The 22,059-nt window shown below is 40.1% G+C and overlaps 1 protein-coding gene across 8 annotated transcripts in view; it reads right to left on the bottom strand.

The window, feature by feature from the left end:
- Positions 1 to 4,605: 4,605 nt before the first annotated feature.
- ryr2a (ryanodine receptor 2a (cardiac)) overlaps positions 4,606 to 22,059 on the bottom strand; it is a 187,805-nt gene continuing 170,351 nt past the window's right edge. For all 8 annotated transcript variants that reach the window (XM_069168608.1, XM_069168611.1, XM_069168612.1 and 5 more), the window contains 9 exons: positions 21,030 to 21,163; positions 20,476 to 20,536; positions 18,574 to 18,720; positions 17,683 to 17,817; positions 15,195 to 15,351; positions 15,002 to 15,066; positions 14,647 to 14,747; positions 14,266 to 14,317; positions 4,606 to 10,661 (listed from right to left, as the gene is read on the bottom strand). In XM_069168608.1, the coding sequence (XP_069024709.1) occupies positions 10,566 to 10,661; positions 14,266 to 14,317; positions 14,647 to 14,747; positions 15,002 to 15,066; positions 15,195 to 15,351; positions 17,683 to 17,817; positions 18,574 to 18,720; positions 20,476 to 20,536; positions 21,030 to 21,163 (948 nt within the window). In that variant the 3' untranslated portion in view covers positions 4,606 to 10,565. The remainder of the gene's footprint in view (positions 10,662 to 14,265; positions 14,318 to 14,646; positions 14,748 to 15,001; positions 15,067 to 15,194; positions 15,352 to 17,682; positions 17,818 to 18,573; positions 18,721 to 20,475; positions 20,537 to 21,029; positions 21,164 to 22,059) is intronic.

Here is a 22,059-nt window from a genome sequence, read left to right as displayed (position 1 = left end):
AATCAAGTGGATGATTTGATTTACGTGTGTTTTCTCAGCGTGTGGTCGGCACCTTGAAGAACAGGTTTTACGTCCTTGTACATCCTGAACAGTTTGTGACGTTTCTGCGGGATGAAATCAAATTTCAGACTAAGAGGCGGCAATATTCAAAGAAAAAGTGTACATGCTACTTTACCTGTTCAACTGCTCCACGTCTGATCTCAGGAGCAAACGGCCCAAACACTGACACACACAGACTCAACAATGGTTACGACCTCTGAAACACTTCAACAAAATCTGTTTTTAAGTGATGTGTTTCGTTCTTGAGATAAATTGTAATATTTAATACTTTCAGTGAAAGTCTAATTATTTTCAAAGCCTTTATTTACAAACAGCAGTTAATAACTGTGAAAGCAGTCTGTTGTGCGGTCTTCAGAGTGTTTATTTAAAACAGTAATACTTTCTACAGAAATAACAAATAACAAATTATTTTGCACAAAATGATGTCAGCACTCAAATGTGCAAAGGTCTTGAGTGCATACATTGTGATCTTACCGAAGAACAGATAACAAAACAGTGATGAATGTCAGAATCATCGTGAGTTTTAAGAACAAATTTCTTCTTGGTTGGTGAATGAGACCCATTCAGCGCTAATTGCCTAAACTGTGGCACGATGACACTCGGGTTCTTTGACATGACAACGCGCAAATGTGCAAGTTTTTCGCTTGCAACAACACAATCGTTGCTCCCCATCACCTCTACTCCCTGTAACTTCTCTCTTTCCCTCATAAATTTAACACAATCCTTGATGTGCGCTATCTGCTCAAAGACTGCATATAAAAGGAAGTAGCTTCCGGATCTAAAAAATGAGGCCGATGAGGAAGTGCCAAGTGCCACTAGAGGTCGGCTCCAAAAAGCCTCCGGCTCCATAGACTCCCATTCAACTTCTCTCATCAAATCCAAAGTGAATAAAATGTGTCCATCAGTTATCTCGGTGTTGTTAGCTAAAGTCACTCCTTCTTATTAGTTTTCTGGAGGTCCATCTGAAAATAATTAGAAAATAAACTCCTGCTTCAAACCGCTCCGAACTAGCAAGATGGTGATGGACAGAATCTGAATTGGAGGCTTCATAATTTACTTTCACAAACCACCAGGTGATGGCACTGTTGCTTCCACTTGTCTCTGCTCAAGTTTCAGGTGCATGAAGAGATCACAGGTGCGCTGGACTAGTGGTCACAGAAGCACATGTAACTCAGGTGCTTATGTTCAAGCCACGACACCAGGAATATTTACTCACAAAGGTTACAGCTTCCACTTGCTCCGTGCTGGTCATGGTGCCGCACAACAGGAGCAGTTCTGAAACTTTTTGATCCACCGTCGTATGACTGTTCAGAAATTATCATCTGGCAGGACGGTGTTGGCGGAGATGGATACTTGGAGGACTTCATTGTGGAGATGCAGTGCAGCTGTTGATGTTCTGCTCCGGCTCCTGAACACAGACTCACAGAGAGAGGGAGCTGCTGGGGAAATGGGTTACGGATGTTCAGGGAGAGTAATGGAAGAGATCTCTGGTCATTACAGATATTCATTTATTTTGGTTTTCAGATACATCATCTCTGAATTATGCGTTTCATAATTTTTGCTGTTTCATTACTTTTGGTAGATGGTAAACATATTATTTGTATATTCTGTGAACAGTTAAACATTCCACTACTTACTTTTACGCACTCACTTGGAATTAGATTTGATTTTGATTTTTTTATTTTATACACTTTATTAATCCCCGAGGGGAAATGTCTTCACTACAGCAGGGGGTCTCTCAGGGGGGAGCTGCTGCAGCAGGCTGCCACTAGCGCGGCGCCAGGTAACCTGACCTGAGGTGCATGTTTTTGGATGATGGGAGGAAGCCGGAGAACCCGGAGAGAACCCACGCAAGCACAGGGAGAACATGCAAACTCCGCACAGAAAGGCCCAGGACCGGATTCGAACCCGGAACCTTTTTGCTGTGAGGTGACAGTGCTAACCACTGCACCACCGTGCCGCCCAATTAAGACTGAATGACTAGATTTTGGTTGCCAAAGGTCACTGTAACGTCAACAAAAGTGTTTGTGAAAAAAATTTCACACGTTTAATATGATATGATATGTGCAATATGATAACTTAATAATAATTAGGTGAAGGTTAAAGATGAATTTCATCACGACATCAATATGTTCTGCAAAAATACTTTTCTGGTCATTATTTAAAGCCATAAAGTCAGGAACAGAAACAGAGATTATGACCTTATTTCAGGTTTGGTTGGATGCTGAACAGGTGACACTAATCTTGAATGTCTGTTAAAGCTGTTAGTATTTTATCGATGTCATCGGGTTGACGATGTGTGTGAAGCATCCACGTTTTAGAATTTGGAGTTTATTTGCAGCTACAAGGATTTTCTACTGTCAACCAGCTTTATTGGTCAAGAAAGTGAATGCATATACGGATGCCTTCAGAGTATTCGCTACGTGTGAGTCTGGAAAGATATGGATGAAAACTTGAACTTGACTGGTTAGCAGAGGCAGAGGGGGGGGCAGTAATATTTGTTATCATATAAGTGGATTAATCTTGAAGGTGTACGTAGACTTCTGTCCACAGGCAGTATATTATATCCAAAGTATCAACAGAACACACAAAAAAAACGTTAAAAAAAACAAAAACCCAGTTGAATTAAGAATATTCTACATTTCACAATTTAGTAAAATTTTATTTTCAAAATCATGCAAATCCATTCATTACTCATAGGCTCTGTCCTTATTTACACATTTCTGTCTTCGGTTCTACATGATGCACTACTGTGGCAAACTCACCACGCCCCTTTCATGGTAGTTATGGAAAATAGGTATTTCTTTTTACATGAGCAAAATACCACTTTATTAAGTCAGAGGTGGTATTGCAATATCTTAAAAATGAGGCATGGTATAATGAGAACAGAGCAATATTCATCACACTCACGTATCGGTGTCAGCTGTAAGATTCCCCACGTTATCATAGTCATCAGTGTTAAATTGTAATTGCACATGCACCATCACTCACATACATGTGCAATAAGTCAAAATGGCTTTTTAGCAGCCTCTAGTGGCAGCTTGAACACAACAGCAAAAAGAAAAAAATAGAAATCATCAATACCCCTCAACTCGTTTTAAGCAACTTGTGGATTGTATCTTACGGAGCTCCAGGTGATCATTTTTCTGAGGACTGCTTTTGCATTCCCTCACAATACTTTGGCATTCACTCACATTTGAATCTTCTGTTTTTCTTTGATAGTTTGTTACAAAATTAAAAACAAATTTGTCCCTGCTGTGATTGTAATAACTAAATGTATGAAGTTAGCTTCCGATTCGACACAAGGGGAAAGTTGAGGGAAACGAATTGGAGCTGTGAGTCAGGTTTAGCTTAACTTTCCTGAACGTGTCAAATTGGAAGCTAACTTCAGTGTAATGCGTTGAATACTGTTGGAGATTGGCCTTTTAAAATGACTGAGTACTGTAGGCATCATAAAGTGTCACATCATCTCTCCTTCCAGTAGTTTCCTCTAACTGGAAGCGTATTATATCCGAATTCAACCAACACATTACTGTGCATGTGGCCCAGGGCAGCTGAGTACCAACAGACGAGGAGCCAGCGGTGGATCTGACCGATCTGATTGGAAACCTGACGATACTACGTCCCGCCCACCGATAGCTGCAACTTGACTGCACCACAAGCCTGTCAATCAAACAGACACGCCCCCCAAAACAGGTATTTTTTAGGCTTATTTTCTAATTAATAATGAGATTGTTTTCAGATGGACCTCCAGAAAACTAATAATAAGGAGTGACTTTAGCAAGCAGTTGAATGGGAGTCTATGGAGCCGGAGTTTTTTTGGAGCCAAATTTGGTGATTCTGCAGCTTAAGGCACTTCCGCATCTGCCTCATTTTTCAGACCCAGAAGCTCCGTCCACTTTTATATACAGTCTGTGGAGGGAACATAAAAATGTATTGCGACACAGTGCAAAAATAGTCCTCAAAAAAATTCTCACATGACCCTTCGGAGGCTCAGTAGAATTAGATTTACAGGCCTCTAGACAGTTCACACAAAAAAATAGTTTGCTATTGTCTGTGGCTAACAGCATTATAATCTTAGTTTCCATATTTACTTTAATAATAAACACTTACAGTCTTCAAACAGCAGCTTACTGTTGTAAGAATTTTGATGCTAATTTATAACTGCTAAATTTCATTTACGCTTTCACATGTTCCCCCGCTGATCACTTCGGTTTTAGGGGAAGGGTGTAATGTGTTTCCTGGGTCTCGGAAAGTTATTCATTTTCCGGCAACTTGCAAAACAGAACCCCCTTTACATCCTTATTGCCTTTACCTGTTCATAAAGTACAAAGGTGATTGCTGATATAGAAGACTGACTGGCAATGTTCACCAACACCTGCATGTCAGATCCAATGAAATAATACTTATATGTATTTCACCTTTAAGATCAAGTGAGATGAATTTAACAGAACCTCAGTTTTATGTCCTTACCATTACTGAAGTCAATAAAATAAATGAATACATAATAAATGAATAAGTACATAATTTTATTGAACTCTGAGACAAAGTTAAGCAAGCTTTTATTTGTTCTGCCTTTGTTTGCAATTTATAATGTTCAGTCATCTCCCATACACTCCCTGAAGGGCTATGGCTTGAGCTTATGACCAAATAATACTTAAACAAACCTTTTACTCATAGTATATTGAAACAGATGGTTAAGTGAGAAAAAAGCAGGAGCCACATTTTTTTTTTCAAAGGGATGCAGTTGTGGCAAAATTACTTGAAGAATAACAATGAAACCCACAACACTTAAATACAATATTACAGAAACCTTAATTCATCTTAAATAATCCTATTAAACAATTTATGGGTGGCATAGATTTAGTGTCTTTGCTATATTTCATGCAATGGCATTTTTTCTAATAGTTTTTTTTTTTTTTTGGAGAATCTCTATACAAAAAGAGTAACTCTGTTTGCTGTATTGCATAAGATCATCACAAAAAAAGACCTCGGACAAACAATCCCTATTTTAAAAAGGATTCTTGGACATGCTTGTTGAATATTTGCCAGCTCTGAGCAATCATTCAATCAACACATTATTTCTGTCAATTAGGGGAAAAAAAGCAAAATATTTGAACAATACTGCAGTAATAACTACGTATTCTTTAAAAAGATTATTTTGTTTCTAACATTATCATTTGTTTTGCCTTGTTTTTGCATTCTGACCAAAATACCTACAAGGTCCAAACTTTAAAGGTCATGAAATGTGTTCTATGGAATGTTAATTGCTGCCCTGCTTTGCAGTGGGCGGGTAGGACAATCACAATACTGAAAGAAATGTGCATATAATTCAACACATTGTACAGCATGATTGCTTTCTGCCTCTGGATGTTGACTTTTATATTGCAGGAGACAGAATGAATACAATATGTGTCTCTGCAGCAGAGTGCCTACCAAACCCAAGCTAAGCCAATCAGGGAACCCATCAGCAATCAGTCTGACGATAAGTTGGCTCTGGGAACGATGGACAACATTTCAGGTGTTCCAGAGTAGCCTGAGGATATCTGGGCAAAAACTCATTTGTCCGTTTTCGGTTGTTGTTTACAGTCAGATTAGACATCTCTAGTCAGACTGTTTCACAAGTAGCCAGTTTACTCTCAGTTAATATTTTAAAACTAACACAACAAGGCTAACAAAGAGCTAAATCATTGTCAGACGATAGCCAATGGTTTGTTTGATTTCATCTCAGTCACTTCATTCCGCATCTTTTGGTCTCCATCCAAACTGTGTACCTGCATGCAACAAAAACCTGCTCAAACATGATTGGTCGACACTTCTCAGACTACAAAAGGAGACCAGAACTCTTCCAGTAGCAAAATATTGTCCTGGTAAATACTTCATATGCAGATATCTGTGTGCAGAGAGTAAAGCTAAGCTAACACGAGTCCATCTTCAAGGTTGGTGGTCATGCAGCATCAGAAATGATGAGAACTAATACTTGTTAAGAAAACTATTTATACTGCATCACACACGGCTAATGATGAATTTCAACATACCATCAGCTGCCAGGTTAGTAGGTCCACCTCGCTAAAACTAATGCAGTCCAATGGGACAAGCCTGCTGTGAATCCTACCACAGGCTACTGTTTGTCTGTATATACTAAGAGCGGTTTCTTATAATTTCTCCACCCTGTTTATATCAATGTGGGTAGATTAAATATTAGAAATCCAGCGGCTGAATGTAAACTAAGAACATTTACTCAAGTACTGCACTTAAGAAGAAATATGAGGTACTTGAGTATTTTGATTTCTTTATACTTCGAGTCCACTACATCCCAGAAGCAAATACTGTATTTTTTTTACCCCTCTACATTTGTCTTTGTAGTTACTTATAAGATTGTAATTTTTCATCCCCTTCCTGTCCAATGAAAACTAAGTCTTTCCAAATTTGTTGTATTAGAATTAGAAAAGTTTTTTTAATAAACTGGAAGAGTAAATTTTCCTTTATGGGTTGAGAAATTTCTCTTACTTCTTAGGCTTATTTAATAACCCCCTCAAATTTGCAGGAAATTGCAGTCACAAAATTGAATTTTTTTTTTTTTTTTTTTTTTTTAAGCTTGTTGATTTTTGGATTAAGGAGAGCAACAGTACAAACAGACGGTCTTATAGAATATGTGCATCACTGGAGGTTAAAATGACCATATTTAAAGTGATTAATATTAGCACAACCTTAAATAACTACAGCAGTAAAATGCACATTGATGCAGCAATATTAAATATCCCAAATAGTTAATATCATGAAGTAAAACAATGACAGGGATAATTTTATGCTCCGCTTTTCAGGGAGTCAATTTTACTTCAATAATGTGTTGAATGTATACTTGTAGTGGACTATTTTCACAGTATGGTATTAATACTTTTACTTGAGTAAAGATTCTGATAATAATAATTCTTCCACCACTGGAAACAACCTCAGTTATAAGACAACACAATTCAACAGCAGCACAAACTGCAACCGCCAAAATGATCAAAAAGATGAATCAGCACTCCTGTAAAACACAAAAGCCGATCCTCAATAAGAAAGGATTTACTTCAAGGCATTAAAATTATGTTTCTCTGAAGATGCAAGTGTTTCTATTAACCTTGTTGGACCAGCGGTGCAACATGTCCACTACAACAGAAGTTACCATGTTACAGGAACAGTGTTTCTCAAAATGGGGTCCCCGTACTCCTGGGGGGTTTGTTGCAAATTATAAAATTGTGCTGTATTTTTAAAAAGTGCTTATCTTCAGATGGGGACCATTCACACCAATAAAACAAGCGTATTCTGTCTTACTCCTATCCATGTTAGCTTTGGACCAATAGAAACTCTGATATGATTGTGACACCACGACAATCTATCCTCAACACAACTTCCTGTTGCTGCTTATTTTGTCTTAATTGCCAGCTGGCTAGCTAGCATGGAGAAGTATTTGAGTCAGACCCCATCATCAAGTGACACTACGCAAAAAGTATGACCATAGTTATATTGGTTTCATTAAGAACAGTGTCGGGAGATCAAAATGCATCACATGTCTTCAGGTGCTACCCATCGAAGCCATAAAGCTAACCTGGAATATAAGAACAAAAGTAAAGATTTTGACTGTGGAATGATTGAGGAATACACCTGCAAGAAAACATGGATGGTGAACCTGACCACAACTTCAGAGAAAGCTCACAAAGCTAATTATTCAGTGGCTCAACCAAATGTTTAAAGTTAGAGACCACACAGAATTGCACAAAAACTTCTACTTGGAGCGGTGGATGAAACGTGTAAAGCTAACACTTGGGACGGAGGCAGCTAATAAACTGAAAGCTGCACCTTTCTCAGACGACTCCACTTTAAGGACTAAGGACTAAGGATAGAGTTTGCCCGTCATCATCACTCCAAGAATGGACAGACTGTAGTGAGAGACGAGCTTCACCCATTTCATTCAATTAGCTGAGCTCATCAAGTGAGCTATTAAAAATAAGAATGTGATGTCGTCTGATGCAAGTATTCCAATATTAAAAGGCTTAGTTATTTTAAGCACATGCACATCGAGCATCTTTTACTGGAATGAAGTGGACGCCATCATTGAACACTGGATATAGTGTTTTGCGTCATGCAAACAAGCTGTTCCTCTTAAGTCTTGAATATTCCTTCCTGTTTCAAACACGCCTACCGTCCTGACGGGAAGCTCGATTAACCAATCAGCTTGCTTGATGTGCAGGTTTGTACAATCACTTGTTGTGAGTTGTGCATGTGGGCTCCTCTGCTACCTCCAGTTAACCCTCTAGAGCTGTGTAAAACCTTTTATGTGCATCTTTGGAGAAAAATAATTTCAGCTTTAGATTAGCTGAGCATGAACACCTAACAGACTGGCAACTGCGTGTGTAAAGAGCCTCCCTAAACAATTGGACAATTTTGGCAAAAAGGAAGAAGCCATCTGCAATTAAGAAGTACAATGTTCTACTAAAGTGCATCTCTTATTACAATGCTACTGTGATGCACTCCGTTAAGGTCAACTGTGATCTCACGTAAAGTTTTAAAAATTGTAACACCCCTATTGGCACTGCATAAAGCTATAAAGCAAACACAACTGAAATTTGAAGTCACTAAAAATGTGGATATATCTGCTCTGGTCAAACTGCCAGTTGGGTTGGATCTCCAATAACAAAATCTTCTATCTCTTTTCTACTTAACCAACAATCTCACACATGCATAGCATATTTCTGTCTTTCATAACCCGCCGTCTGCCTGCTTCAGATGTTCTCCTCGGTCTTCATGCTGTATTTCTGTGACACTTTCCTCCCTGGCATAGTAAGGCACTGTATCCTCCCGTCTCCCCTCCCTCTGATACCCTTTGCTGTGCATTGCCATTGCAGGAAACATATCTGTTTGCTCCGGTCTGGCTCATTATTTCTCTGAAGCTAAGAAGCACACGCTAACTTTGTCCGCAGCTGTTACGTTTGAAAATAAACAAATCACTTTTTTTTGCTGCTTTGGTATTGCTTTTCAGAAATCTACATAATTTAACGAACAAATGTTAACAAGCTCGAAGCTGTAATTAAGTGATATCAAGTAAAAAAAAAAAAAAAAAAGGTAGTCTAAAGCCCTACCAGTGGCACATAGAGACGGTGATGTTTCTCAGACAGCACAATGCAGAAGAGCTGGATCGAGCAAACAGGCTGACTTTGAGCTGTTCTTAAAGTCTTGACCGTAGTGGTGGAGATCATGGAAGGTTTGTCCGGACGGTGGGATTAGAGGTCTTCTGGCCAGAGAGGTTAAAAAGGAAGGTGAATGTGCTCAGGACAATCTGACCAGTAGCTGTTCACATATGTCAATCTGAACCAGAGAGCTGGGCAGACACCTCTGGGGCCATGCTGCTTCTGGGGCAAAAGATCAAATAAAAAAAAATAAAAAATCACTTCCCAAAGACGTCAATAATGTATTCAACCATTCTGCAAGCACAGTTTTGGAGACATATTTATTTCTGTAGATTTGAAGCTGATGGAGGGTCATGACTTGTCCATGCTTTGGTTGAGTGTCAAGGTCACTCAGCTCATCTGTAACAGAATGGACTTGATAATCATGTTGCTAGCGGATGTGAACATTTAGTTAAGGAGCCCTTCACACACAGTGTTGGCTTGTACAGGGTGTAGACACAACGTTAACATTTGTAGACTGTACTTTATTTCAATCCAGTACAATGGCTCTGAATGTTCCATCTTTGTTGACGCTGTCAAGAGGTGCTGACTCAGCGCTGCAGTAGCGGCACCCCCATCTTGCCATTTCTTAAATTTATCACCTCTTTGCCAGTGTTAACAAAAGCTGAGCATGTCAGCCTCTCGAAGGTCAGACGTGCAGAGCTGTTGTGCTGGATCAGTTGTCGAGGTGTTAATGTTTTGTTTCTAACCCCTGTACCTACATGCAGCGAGCACTGAACACATGAAAAGTCGTAAACATCATTATACTAATGGCTGCACTTCGTTTAACCATCATTTTCCTAAAAAGCTTTCAGGAAGACTTTGCTCAGTCTTCCCTGTTTGGGTCCTTCCTTTTCCCTTTGCTCCATTATTCATTTTTATTTTTTGCTTGTTACTGTGAACGTAGAGTAAGATGAAGCAAAGTACTCATCAACTGAGCCAAAGACCTTGACGTGCCGCCAGTCACATATTGTACAGCATATAATCTGATAATTTTATATGTACAAAGTCTTAGAAGCATTCCAAAAAAAGTGTGCTGGAGGTCGGGGTGGAGCTGGTGAGCTGACCCTCTGGATCAGGACAGCTAAGGGTGGGCGGGGCCTGTGGAGGAGGCTGGACATGTGGGTTCCTCCTAGACTGGGGAGCTGGAGCTGAGAGTAGTCGTTCGGTAGAGTAAGGGCTCCTCATAGAGCAGTAAGAAAAGGTTTAGGGACAAGCAGAGGGCAGATGGCTGCAAAGGGCCTTGAAGAGGTTACAGTGTGAAAGGGAAGAAGAGTCTGTTGCTTCGAGAATCGGTCAGTTGAGCTGATCCTCGTACTGTTTCCGGAAACAGTCCCCAGCAGGGAAAAACTCCCAGCAACGCTCCTGGTACATCTTCCATACATAAGACTCCTTAAAGACAGACAGGTGGGGGAGATAGGGAGGGTTTCATTTACATGCGTCAAGTTCAGAGTCTAGTAATCTTCTGTGTTGTCTGCAACTGAGGTTAGTAACAGCAATGTCAGCTTCAAAGACTGGACCACCAAAGGCCTCAGTATGCTTCAGATAAACTGTTTTAGGACCACTTGTGAAGACAAATGTCTTTCTACCTGTTCCAACAGCCCAACTCAGAGGCAGGGCGAAGAGACTGCAGCATCGTGATGTGCACAGAGCAGGCAGAAGCTATAACCTTCATGAGGAAATATTCCAAGTTTCATCACTTGATCAATATCAGTCCCAGAGTTACACGTGGTTTTGTGACCACTGGTCCAGGCGGACCTAGAATTTAAGACATATGCAACTACGATTGAATTGACTGTACATTAAAAAAATATTTAAGACTTCATGAGCAAATCAACCAAGAAGAAGGGATGTGAGTTTGGACACACAGTGTCTGTTGGGCTCTAAGGGTTAAAGCAGGCGTCGTGAAAGTATCGGAAAGGCAGTGAAACTTAACTCATTTAGAAGACTTTCCCCTAATTGAAAAAATTAACGTCTAAAAAAAGCCCTATCAATGCCAGAAATGTGCATAATTCACCACTAATAAGGAAAAACACTGCAGAGAGAAGGATAGAGTCTGTTGAGCCATGTATGAATCACATTCTTCCTGCTCTCTCCTCTTAGTGAGAGTGAGTGTCTGTGTGTCTCGCTCTAAACGAGGGTAAACAAAAATCACGCGCCTGCTTTTGTAAGCAACTCGTCACTTGCCGGTCCACAAACATTTGATTACCAACGGCCGTTATTAAAGGGGAACTCAATGATTCAAAGCTGGGACTGGCAGTACACACAGTGTCCCAGACATTATATGGTTGCTGTAATTAAACCTCGACCTAGAAAGCCTACTCTTGATCGAGGTGTTTAAGCAAACTATCGACCTTGACATACAGCTCCGTGCAGCAGTGCGCAAACATGCACAAGATTGAAAAATAGAAAGATTACACAGGGAAATATAAAACAAATTTGAAATTCAATATCTTAAAAAACAATCGAAGTATCAACATCCAAAAATGTTTTTCTTAAAAAATGTTGGTGGATACTCCACCATGGTGGACGTCTATGGTCCAAAAGGAGTATAATGAATTGTTAAATTAGGTGCCACCATCAGGCTGATTGTAATCAGGCTCTGTTGAGCCCTCTATTCCTTCAGCTCTCAGCAGTAATGACTTCATCAACTTCTTTACTAATAAAATTCTTACTATTAGGGAGAGAATCGGGCCGACCCTTCCCGCCACCATCACTGATGTGATGTTAAGCACAGCAGCCCTGGAAGTAACTGTAGGACCAGATGTAAACTTGGAACATTTCTCTCCTGTTGAGCTCTCTGAGTTAACTAGAATTATTTCTTCATCTGGATCCTCTAGCTGTCTGTTAGATCTCATCCCAACTAAACTTTTTAATGAAGTCTTCCCTTTAATTAATACTTCCATATTAGATCAGACCAACCTATCTATTGTAACCGGCTATGTACCGCAGGCTTTTAAAGTGGCTGTAATTAAACCTTTACTTAAAAAGCCGACTCTTGATCAGCTGTTTTAGGAAACTACAGACCAATTTACAACCTGACGTTTATTTCTAAAATCCTTGAAAAAGTTGTTGCAAATCAACTTTGTGATCATCTACAGAGGAATGATCTGTTTGAAGATTTTCAGTCTTCAGAGTTCATCATAGCACAGAAACAGCTCTGGTGAAAGTTACTAACGACCTTTTATTAGCCTCAGATAATGGACTCGTCTCTCCACTTGTTCTTCTGGACCTCAGTGCTGCTTTTGATACGATTGATCATACGATCTTATTACAGAGATTAGAAGACGTTACGAGGATTAAAGGAACTGCATTAGACTGGTTCAAATCCTACTTATCAGATAGATTCCAGTTTGTCCATGTCAACAATGAATCTTCCAGACAAACAAGAGCTAGTTATGGAGTTCCACAAGGCTCAGTGTTAGGCCCAATACTTTTTGCTTTGTACATGCTTCCATTAGGAGATGTCATCAGGAAGCACTGCATCAACTTCCATTGTTATGCAGATGACACTCAGCTATATCTTTCTATAAAACCAGATATAAACTAATCAATTCGTAAAACTTGAAGCCTGTCTAAAAGACATAAAGGCCTGGATGACCAAAAACGTCCTGCTTCTAAATTCAGACAAAACAGAAGTTCTTGTACTTGGTCCTAAACACCTCAGAAACTCTTTCTGTAATCACTTAGTTACTCTAGATGACGTTGTCTTGGCCTCCAGCAAAACTGTGAGGAACCTTGGAGTCATCTTTGATGAGGATTTGTCCTTTAGACACCATATAAAGCAAATCTCCAGAACTGCCTTCTTTCATCTACGTAATATTAATCAAATCAGGAAAATCCTTCCTCAGCGTGACGCAGAAAAACTCATTCATGTGTTTGTTACTTCTAGACTAGATTATTGTAATTCCTTGTTGTTAGGATGTCCAAATTACTCATTAAAAACCTGCAGCTGATCCAAAATGCTGCAGCAAGAGTACTGACGGGATTTAGCAAGAGAGATCATATTTCTCCAGTTTTAGCTTCTCTTCACTGGCTTCCTGTGAAATCAAGAATATAATTTAAAATTCTCGATGACTTACAAAGCTCTACATGACCAGGTCCCATCATATCTTAGAGATCTTGTAGAACCATATAATCCCAGCAGAGCACTTCTCTCTCAGTACGCTGGTCTACTTGTGGTTCCCAGAGTTTCCAGAAGTAGAATGGGAGGCGGAGCTTCAGTTTTCAGGCTCCTCCCCTGTGGAACCAGCTTCCAGTTTGTGTTGGAGGGGCAGAAACCCTCTCTAGCGGATTAGACTCAAAAGGTTCCTTTTTAATGTGTTAAGTGCCATGAAATAACCTGTGTTGTGATTTGGCGCTATATAAATACAATTGAATTGAATTGAATTGAATATTTCATGGAAAGCATTAGCACATTATTTCCTGTTATCGTACGAAGTTTCCTGTCGATCAGACTTATCGTTTGAGGCGCATGGCCTTTTTTTTGGAAAGTCTGATGTTTCTTTAATGTTTAAAAGACATAAAATATCTGAAACATAACAATTGTGGTACTTAGTGGGCGATCGTGTGTAATATACTTTGTATGACAAGACTCCTATATATCATTCATCCTTTGCTGACAGTACAAATATTTATGCTGTGGGTTTCTTGTGGTCAGCCATGTTGTTTGTCTACATTTGGTGTTGGGGGCAATGGGACATTTCAAACTTGGATTTTAAAATGTTTCCCTAATGTCGTAAATGTCCAATATCTGAGCAGGAATCCAATGCAGAACACAAAAACCACCTTCTTGATTCAAATATTAAATTAAGATTTTAAATTCTCTTAGAGGATCTGTCGAAACCCTTGAAGCATACTGAGGCTTTAACAATGGCAGCAGAAAAAAACAAGGATAAGAAAGCATTGGGGAGTTTGAAGCTGAGCTGTTCTAACCACAGTAACACAGCCACATATAAACGGTATACTGAGAGTGAAGGGAGAGGAGCAGGTTTACCTGGCCTGTGTGCTCTGTTTCATCTTTGTTGATGAGATACATCACAAAGAATCTGAAACACACACATATATTTATTAGAGAAACATATTAACTGACAGTATTATCACACATACACCCCACATGCACAGTCACACACCAATCTGAATCTGTCACTTGATATTGGTTTTGTTGGGTGCAAAAATCTGGAGAGAAAAATGCCTCAATTTTAGGAAATTGAAGACTCCACGTCCCACTTATAAGATACTGTTTGTCTCCATGTTAGAGGTACAAGAACACACACACACACACACACACACACACACACACACACACACACACACACACACACACACACACACACACACACACACACACACACACACTCAGTCCAGATGTACTCACAGGTAGTTGGCTAAGTTGTGCTCCTGTAGCGTGTGCGTTTCAAAGCCATGTGGCACTGTGTCAAAGTAGTCGTTACCTATTCCACAAATAAAACATTTGGTCTGCAAGAGAAACACAAGAGAGTTAAGTGACGGTGATGACACACAAGTTTTACCTGCCAGTCTTCATCTGCGACCCCTGTTGGGTGTTGGATCGCTGCTTTCATCTGGATATCATGAAAATTGGGTAAATTTGCAGAGATTTGAGGGGCCTACAGTATTTGCTGCAGTGGATTTCCGTACATGTTTACATGATACCTGTCACTCGTGTCGTATAATACTGCATTGTTTGAATTGGTGTGTGTGCGTCTTTTCACCTCCATGTCTTCTTTCACTTGTTCCTGCTGGTCCCTCAGCTCTCCAAACGCATCAATGATCAATCCTAGAATATCAGAGCACAGAGGGTGTGGAGGTTAAACTGACCAGCCTGCAGTGTGTGTGTGTGTGTGTGTGTGTGTGTGTTTGTGTGTGTGTGTGTGTGTGTGTGTGTGTGTGTGTTGGATCCCTCACCCTGGATGATGGCCAGGAGAATTACAATGACAAAGAAGAAGAAGGTGATGTCAAAGATGATTCGATAGATCTCGTACTCGTCTCCTGCCGGATCCTCGATCTGGTCACCAATCCCTCCACCTGCTCGCACGCCGACATACATGTGGAACATGTAGCACTGACACACACACACACACACACACAGACACAGACACACACACGAAGACGGGGAGAAAGACAGAGAGAAAATCGAACGTGCTGGACTTGAAATGGAAATTGTCATGACTACAGATGACAGCAACTAAATTTACTGCAGCATCTCAGAAATATTAAAAATTACTTTTACAAACTGTCTTTTTGCCATAAATGACAGTAATATTTAAAAATCAGGGATAAACAAAATGGGACTATTGTAGCGAGCCAATGATGATAATATATTTAGAACGACGGGTCTAATATATAGAGAGGTATGCTCTACAGGTTGCGAAGCTTCTTAAAGCTAATTTGGGATTTTGGACTGTATAATTACAATTTAATGACTTTTAGAAAGAATTATGAGCAGAAATATATAGTTAATACTGAATATTGGTATGTAAGTGTTCGTGGTTGGTTTGGAAAAGGGGTATTGACTTAAACTAGATTTCTGCTGTGAGGTTTGAGTGAGTCATATAGTGTATGTCCCAGTACATCGACATTAACACTGAACATCTGTAGTCTGACCAACAAAACCTGAGCAACTGGCACAGAAATCCTCAGTGAGTCTGTGGTTATAAGTGGACAGTCAATCAGAAAGAGGGACAGAGAAGAAGAGGAGGAGAGAGAGGGCAGAAGACAGGAAAAGAGAGAGAAAGAGGGAGGCTAAGAAAATGTGAACAGAAAAGGAGAGATCAGCTCAGATCATATCCTCCTGTTGTGAGTGTTATTCTAAGGGATTTATCCATTAAAAAGGGGGGGGGGACATCTCCAGGGCAATGGCCCTCCACCAGTGCATCCCTCCATCCCACTAAGCCCCTGTCACCTTCTAGTACTGGAGAAGAGGCCGAGCTGCCACCCTCCGACCCCTTAATAGGAAATAGAAGTGCTCTATGGAATGCTATGGGTGGCTGACTATAGGGGATTAGAGAGTGTGTGTCCTGAAATTTCCGGGTGACAGAAGGCCTCCTTCCACCCTCAGAAAACACACACTGGAGAGCCCTTATATAGTATTTCTTTCAGATGGCTTGGCAGCTCCATCATAGCTGCACTTCATTCTGTCTCTTCCTGTATCCTCCCTCTGCAACAGACACATGCTCCTACATAATGGACTTGTAAGAGACATGACTGTTTCCTACCTGACTGTGACTGTGATGCATCGATGCATTGAGAAGACACAACATTTTGTGTAAATGGAAAGGGTTCTGCATCAAAAATTCATCATAGACCTGCTATCAGTGTTTCATGGCTGCATCATCACGTAGTGAATTTGCAGCCATCTCAAAGTTCACATTTCTGCATCACAAAGCTGGTTCACTTATAACCGGGCTGACTAACAATGATAGTTTCTGCTGCATAGTTAAACTGCTATGGTGTCATGAAACTGGCCTCTTATTTCCATTTTTTTCTATTCCAAATCCCATCATCCAGGATCACCAGTGCTGGCTTTGGCTTCTTGAAGTCAGATACCCCAAAAACAGCCTGCATCATGATAACGGCCCCAGGTTAGCAGCATCAAATTCATCTTTGTTAATGTACTGTTGCTATTCCTGAAAAGCTTAACAGATGCCTTGAAAAGAAACAGATAAAAAAAAAAGACCATGTAATCTTAGAGCAGCTCAGCTGGAGTGCAAACAGAGCCCGAGGGTGAACGCTGTCAAGACTGAGAGCTTTGACCCATGACTCTCTGTCCATAAATGGAGCTGGACCCTCTTCCAGAAAGGCTGCACGGGATACTTTCTGGTTTCAATGAGACAGGCTTTACTGACACTAATAGGCAGAACAACAGTGAGCCACTTCCCAGACACAAGAGACTGAAGAACAACAAGTCCAACTATGATCTTATCAGGATTTCTTTTCCACTGCTGTGCCAACGTTACTGCTACTTCCTGTAGCTTTTGTTGGACTTGCTTGAGTTAGCAGGAAGAGGCAGAGTTCGGTGACCTTTCTCCTTGCCAGGAGGATTTTTTTTTTCTACAGAATGTGGTCCCATTGTACAGATTAAATTTACAGCAATCACAGTAGGAGCCGATGTGGTCTGGCTGTTCTGATCTGATCTGATCCCACTGTGGAGTCACACCTGCTTTATCTTGACAATAAAGCTGAAAACACAATAACCCACCAACACCCGTTCATCTAGTCACAGTCTGTTCCATGATATTATCTCTCTAAGATGCTCTCCTTTTCCCACATGTATCAATTACATTACAATTATGCTATTGTTCTGTTTATGCTACTCGACATAATTAAAAGTCTCATGATGAGAACGATATTCTCTTCCCTGCAGTGCTGTGAGCAACGCAGCTCTCATACTCACTGTCAGCATGTCGTCACACTTCATGTCTGGCAGTTCTCCATCTTCACTCTTGTTGTAGAACTTTCTGAAGAAGTTGAAGGCCACGACTGTGTAGAGGTACACCACCACCGCCAACAGGCCGACGGTCAACACCAGCTGGAGGACGAGAGACCACACAAGGCTGGTTGGTCCTCGAGGACATTTCATTAACATTTCTGCAGAGGTGTTCCATTTAGGTTATAAGTGACTTAGTTAGAGTGTTTGTTTGTTTTAAGCCATTTCTGTGTCTGTTATACATGCATGCAAGTTTTTTCCTCCACTTTATGAAATGACATTTTACTGAACTGCTGGTTTTTCTCAGCATGTAAATAAATAATAGCATTCAGTTTCAATGCAGATTGTTATATTTTGTGGATACTGTTAAAAATGTGTGAAATAATTCATTTAAATTAGTGATAGTGAGAGTGAATTTCTTATATGAGTAACTGAATTGGAGGGTTGCATTATAAAAAAAATATAGTTTCAATTATTTATGTTAGTAGGATTAAATTCGTAAGACATCCACCAAACCTGTCTGAGATTTTGGATCGATCTGTTTATGTGTGCTCTGCCCACTGAAGCATCTAAAAAAGCCTTCGGCACTGAACTTAGAGCTGGTTTGAGCTGGTGGAGGTGTAACATCACCTCAAAATTGACACCAAACTTGCAGTGGACGGTCGCATCGTTACCGACACACCTCTTATTGCACCGTTCATCTATCTCGGCGCAGCTGGGTTCACAAATCAGCACAAGCGCAGAAAAAAGCCACTTGCACTGCACCAAAAGGCCACTGTGCCCGGATCTGCCCTGGACACCTGTATTTGCATTGGTTTGAAGCCGTGTCCCTGTAAGTCAGATACAGTAGTTGTTTACCTGTTTTCCATTGTGTGTGACTGAGGAGAGGATGGTACGCAGCGTCTTAAAACCCATAGCGATGTCCAGCAGATGGGCAGCAAAGAAGAAGTTGTTGTAGTGACCCAGGATGGACATGGTCATATACCAGGCCAGATACAGGAAGGACTGCAGGGAGACACATTTCAGGAAAACTTATGCAGCAGGATACAATTTCTATAAAACTAGAGACTATGTTGACCAGTGAGCTGAGCACTGTACAGTTCACCATGGAAGGTTTTAAAGTGACAGCTGTCCAGGTAGTAGATTTTTTTGGAGTACACATTCACCTTATTATTTTTTCTGTCTTAACATGAGTCAGGCACCGATATCAACACCGAAAGTTCAGCAGAAAGTTAACATGAGGTTCTGGCGTCTGAATTAGACAAATGAAGCTTTGGATGTTATTATCAAGCAAGCAACTGCCACGGCTTTTGGCTGAAGTCAGCGCCTGACACACTGTATGATGCAATGCCGCCAATGGCCACTAGATGCCGACTCCAGCTGTCTCCCACTGAAAAAGTATCAATGTAGTAAAAAAAAATTCCACCAAGTCATTGTGGGTTTAAACGCTCTAATGAGAGTGCTGGTGGTGATTTTGGAAATAAGTTATTTGTGAATAAGATTTGAGGCTTTATAAGGCTTTAATATCTGCTGTTCTTCTGGCTCCTGAACGCCTCCTTCCTCTGACTTTAGGAGCTTCTGTTGAAGAATAATTAGAGTTGTTCTTGCAGACACATTGTGTTTACTGCATTGGTTACAGTATTTCATTGAATATTTCAGTAAGTTCACTTGTTTGCAATACCTGCAACATTGGCACATTTTAGCTAAAAGCAGCTAACATTAGCCCACGTGTAGACTGATTGATTTCGGTCTGTGGTGGTGGGGCGTGTTTCCAAGGGTTTTTATTTTAATGGTTTTGGCTGCAAACAGAAAAGATTGTATCGATCAGAAGCTGCTTCAGACCGGCTCCAGTGGAAACCACCGGGTGACGTCACACCTCACTACATCCAGCTTTCTAAACAGTCTGGTTACTGTCGATTAACAGCTGAATAAGGAAACACTGTCTGGGGTACTAAAAACACTTTTGGATGTGACCCACATGAATTAACGAACTGCCTAAATTTAGCTTTTGAATACATTTTTCCGCAGAACAAAGACTGCAGCTTTTGTCCCTGATCTCTGGCATTGGAAGCATGTTGGGATATGTATGAACAAGAGGAATGATTACAGAAAGCAAAACCTGTTTCAGTGTTTACATGGGTACTCGTCTATCACTCCACTATTTAAGACAGACATGAAAAATGTGACCTTCCTTTAAATTATCCCAGAATTACATATTACTTAATTTTATAAATACATCCATTATCAATACTTAATATTACCATATGATGTAATGGTAAAAGAATATCAAAAATTCCAAAAACATGGAGTTTGGAAATTCATTATTTCACTCTGTGTGAGCATCATGCATCTTTATGAAGCGCTAGTATAACCCATATCAGCTAAATGGGAAAACTAGAAGTTCAGAGTTTGACAGAAAACGCTGAAAATCTTACTATGATAGTGTTTAAATTCAAATAATAACAATAATAAACTTTATTTCTAGAGTACTTTTCAAAACTTGAGTTACAAAGTGCTTCACATAACATAAGCCACTAAAACAAAACAAAACAACCCGTGAATTCAAACAAGCCTCAACAACACAATAACCATAAAAACAAATTAAACAGCGTATAAAAGAAATAAGAGTGGTTCACTAAAATCAGCTAAATATGAGAATAAGAAAATTGGAAACTCATTTTAGAAAATTCTGCAGGGAATTCCCACGTTGGCACTCGACATACTGTAGCTGCCGAGTGGTTTGTGCTTGTGAATACTTACATTGTCTGTGAATACAACCCCCAGCTTCCAGATCTGGTACTTGACATCAACGGAGTTCAGCCTGTTAACAGAGGAGGAAGAGGAGGCTGGGTCTTCTTCATGTGTGCAGTTAACACATACGAAGAATAATTAACGAGTTCCATGTCTGGATAAAAGATTGTGAAGTTAATTGAATACTGTGCAATCATGAATTAGTCAGACAAAGCTGAAAGTTTAAATAGTCAGCTTTATATTTTATGTGAACACTTGCTGCTTTTCGACTGGATATGCATCCTTAATGGAGGAACACATTACAGTTAATATGTTCTCATGTAAAGAAAATGAAAAAGAATGGCTGAGCAGAAATCTGGGTGTCTGTTCAGTTATTGGTTCACTGGGTGAAATATAGTGGAAGAACTTCCTTTACATTAAATGTCCTCTCTCTGTCTCTCTCTCGCTGTCTCGCTGTCTCGCTCTCTCTCTCTCTCTCTCTCTCTCACACACACACACACACACACACACACACACACACACACACACACACACACACACACACACTGTCACTTAGTACTCACACAGCAGCCAGGGAGCTGTCTTTGCGGGGCTTTCTCTTTTTGTGGGCATCGCTGAAGTCCAGTGCAGCCTTGTCCATTCCCAGCAGCTCACTGATGCGGTCATGGCCATAAAACTCTCCATATTTATCCATCACCTGAGAACGACCAGCACATCTTGAGGAAACACTTTCGAGTGCAAATTGCTACGAATTTTTTTTTTTTTTTTTTTTTTTTTTTTTTTTTATTAAACTTGAGGTATGAAGGGATTGATGACAACAAGGTGTTAAATCCTTTTCAGCAGCAGCAGACTTTAACACACGGAGCTGCAGTACAACCAGTGTGTTTAATGTTTTACTGACAGTTCATCCACAGTGTGGAGCCATGAGGAAGTATATTTCATTGAGGCCGGGTTCAGTTAACAGAAGGTTTGGCCTGATTTATCTTCAGTGTAGCACAAAGTAAATGTGGCTCTGAGCCTTGGTTGACACAAAAATATGGAATAAAATAGTGGATAGTGCATTGAAGTCTTTAATGTGAGTAGGTTTACATCAATCCATCTGTCCATCTATCTTACTATCCATCCATCCAACATCAAATCACAACCCAAGCCATCTGATTGAACTACTGCATATCTCACACTGTTCATTCAAAATTAAAATTAAAATACTCAAATTAAAGTACTTTCATTTCATTTAAATTCATAATTGTATTGCATTTGAAATGTACTCACTACAAAGTCTGAAAAACAGAAAATGTTGAAAGAGTTCAGAAGAGAGACAACAATGGAAACACAGACTGTGTGTCAGTGTAAAGTCAGTAAAATTTCTCCATCCATGTGTCAAATGATGCTGTAAACTAGTCTGAATCCTACAACTCCTATAGTCTCTACCCAAATAAATTTGAATAAAACCAGTTAATTATCATGTCTCCCACAGCCTAAATTGAAGCTAAGACTCAAACTTGCCATCAGCTCAACATGACTTGATGAATAATGTGACTGATTAAGACAGATATGATGATTCATTTCTTGCTGGGGATTATGACGTCTCCA

The sequence above is a fragment of the Embiotoca jacksoni genome, unplaced genomic scaffold (genome assembly GCF_022577435.1).
Source record: "Embiotoca jacksoni isolate LCO1_2020_lvr unplaced genomic scaffold, fEmbJac1.0.p SCAF_40, whole genome shotgun sequence".
Classification (NCBI taxonomy): domain Eukaryota; kingdom Metazoa; phylum Chordata; class Actinopteri; family Embiotocidae; genus Embiotoca; species Embiotoca jacksoni.
The sequence above is the reverse complement of the archived record's forward strand: the minus strand, read 5'-3'. Positions and strand labels throughout refer to the sequence as shown.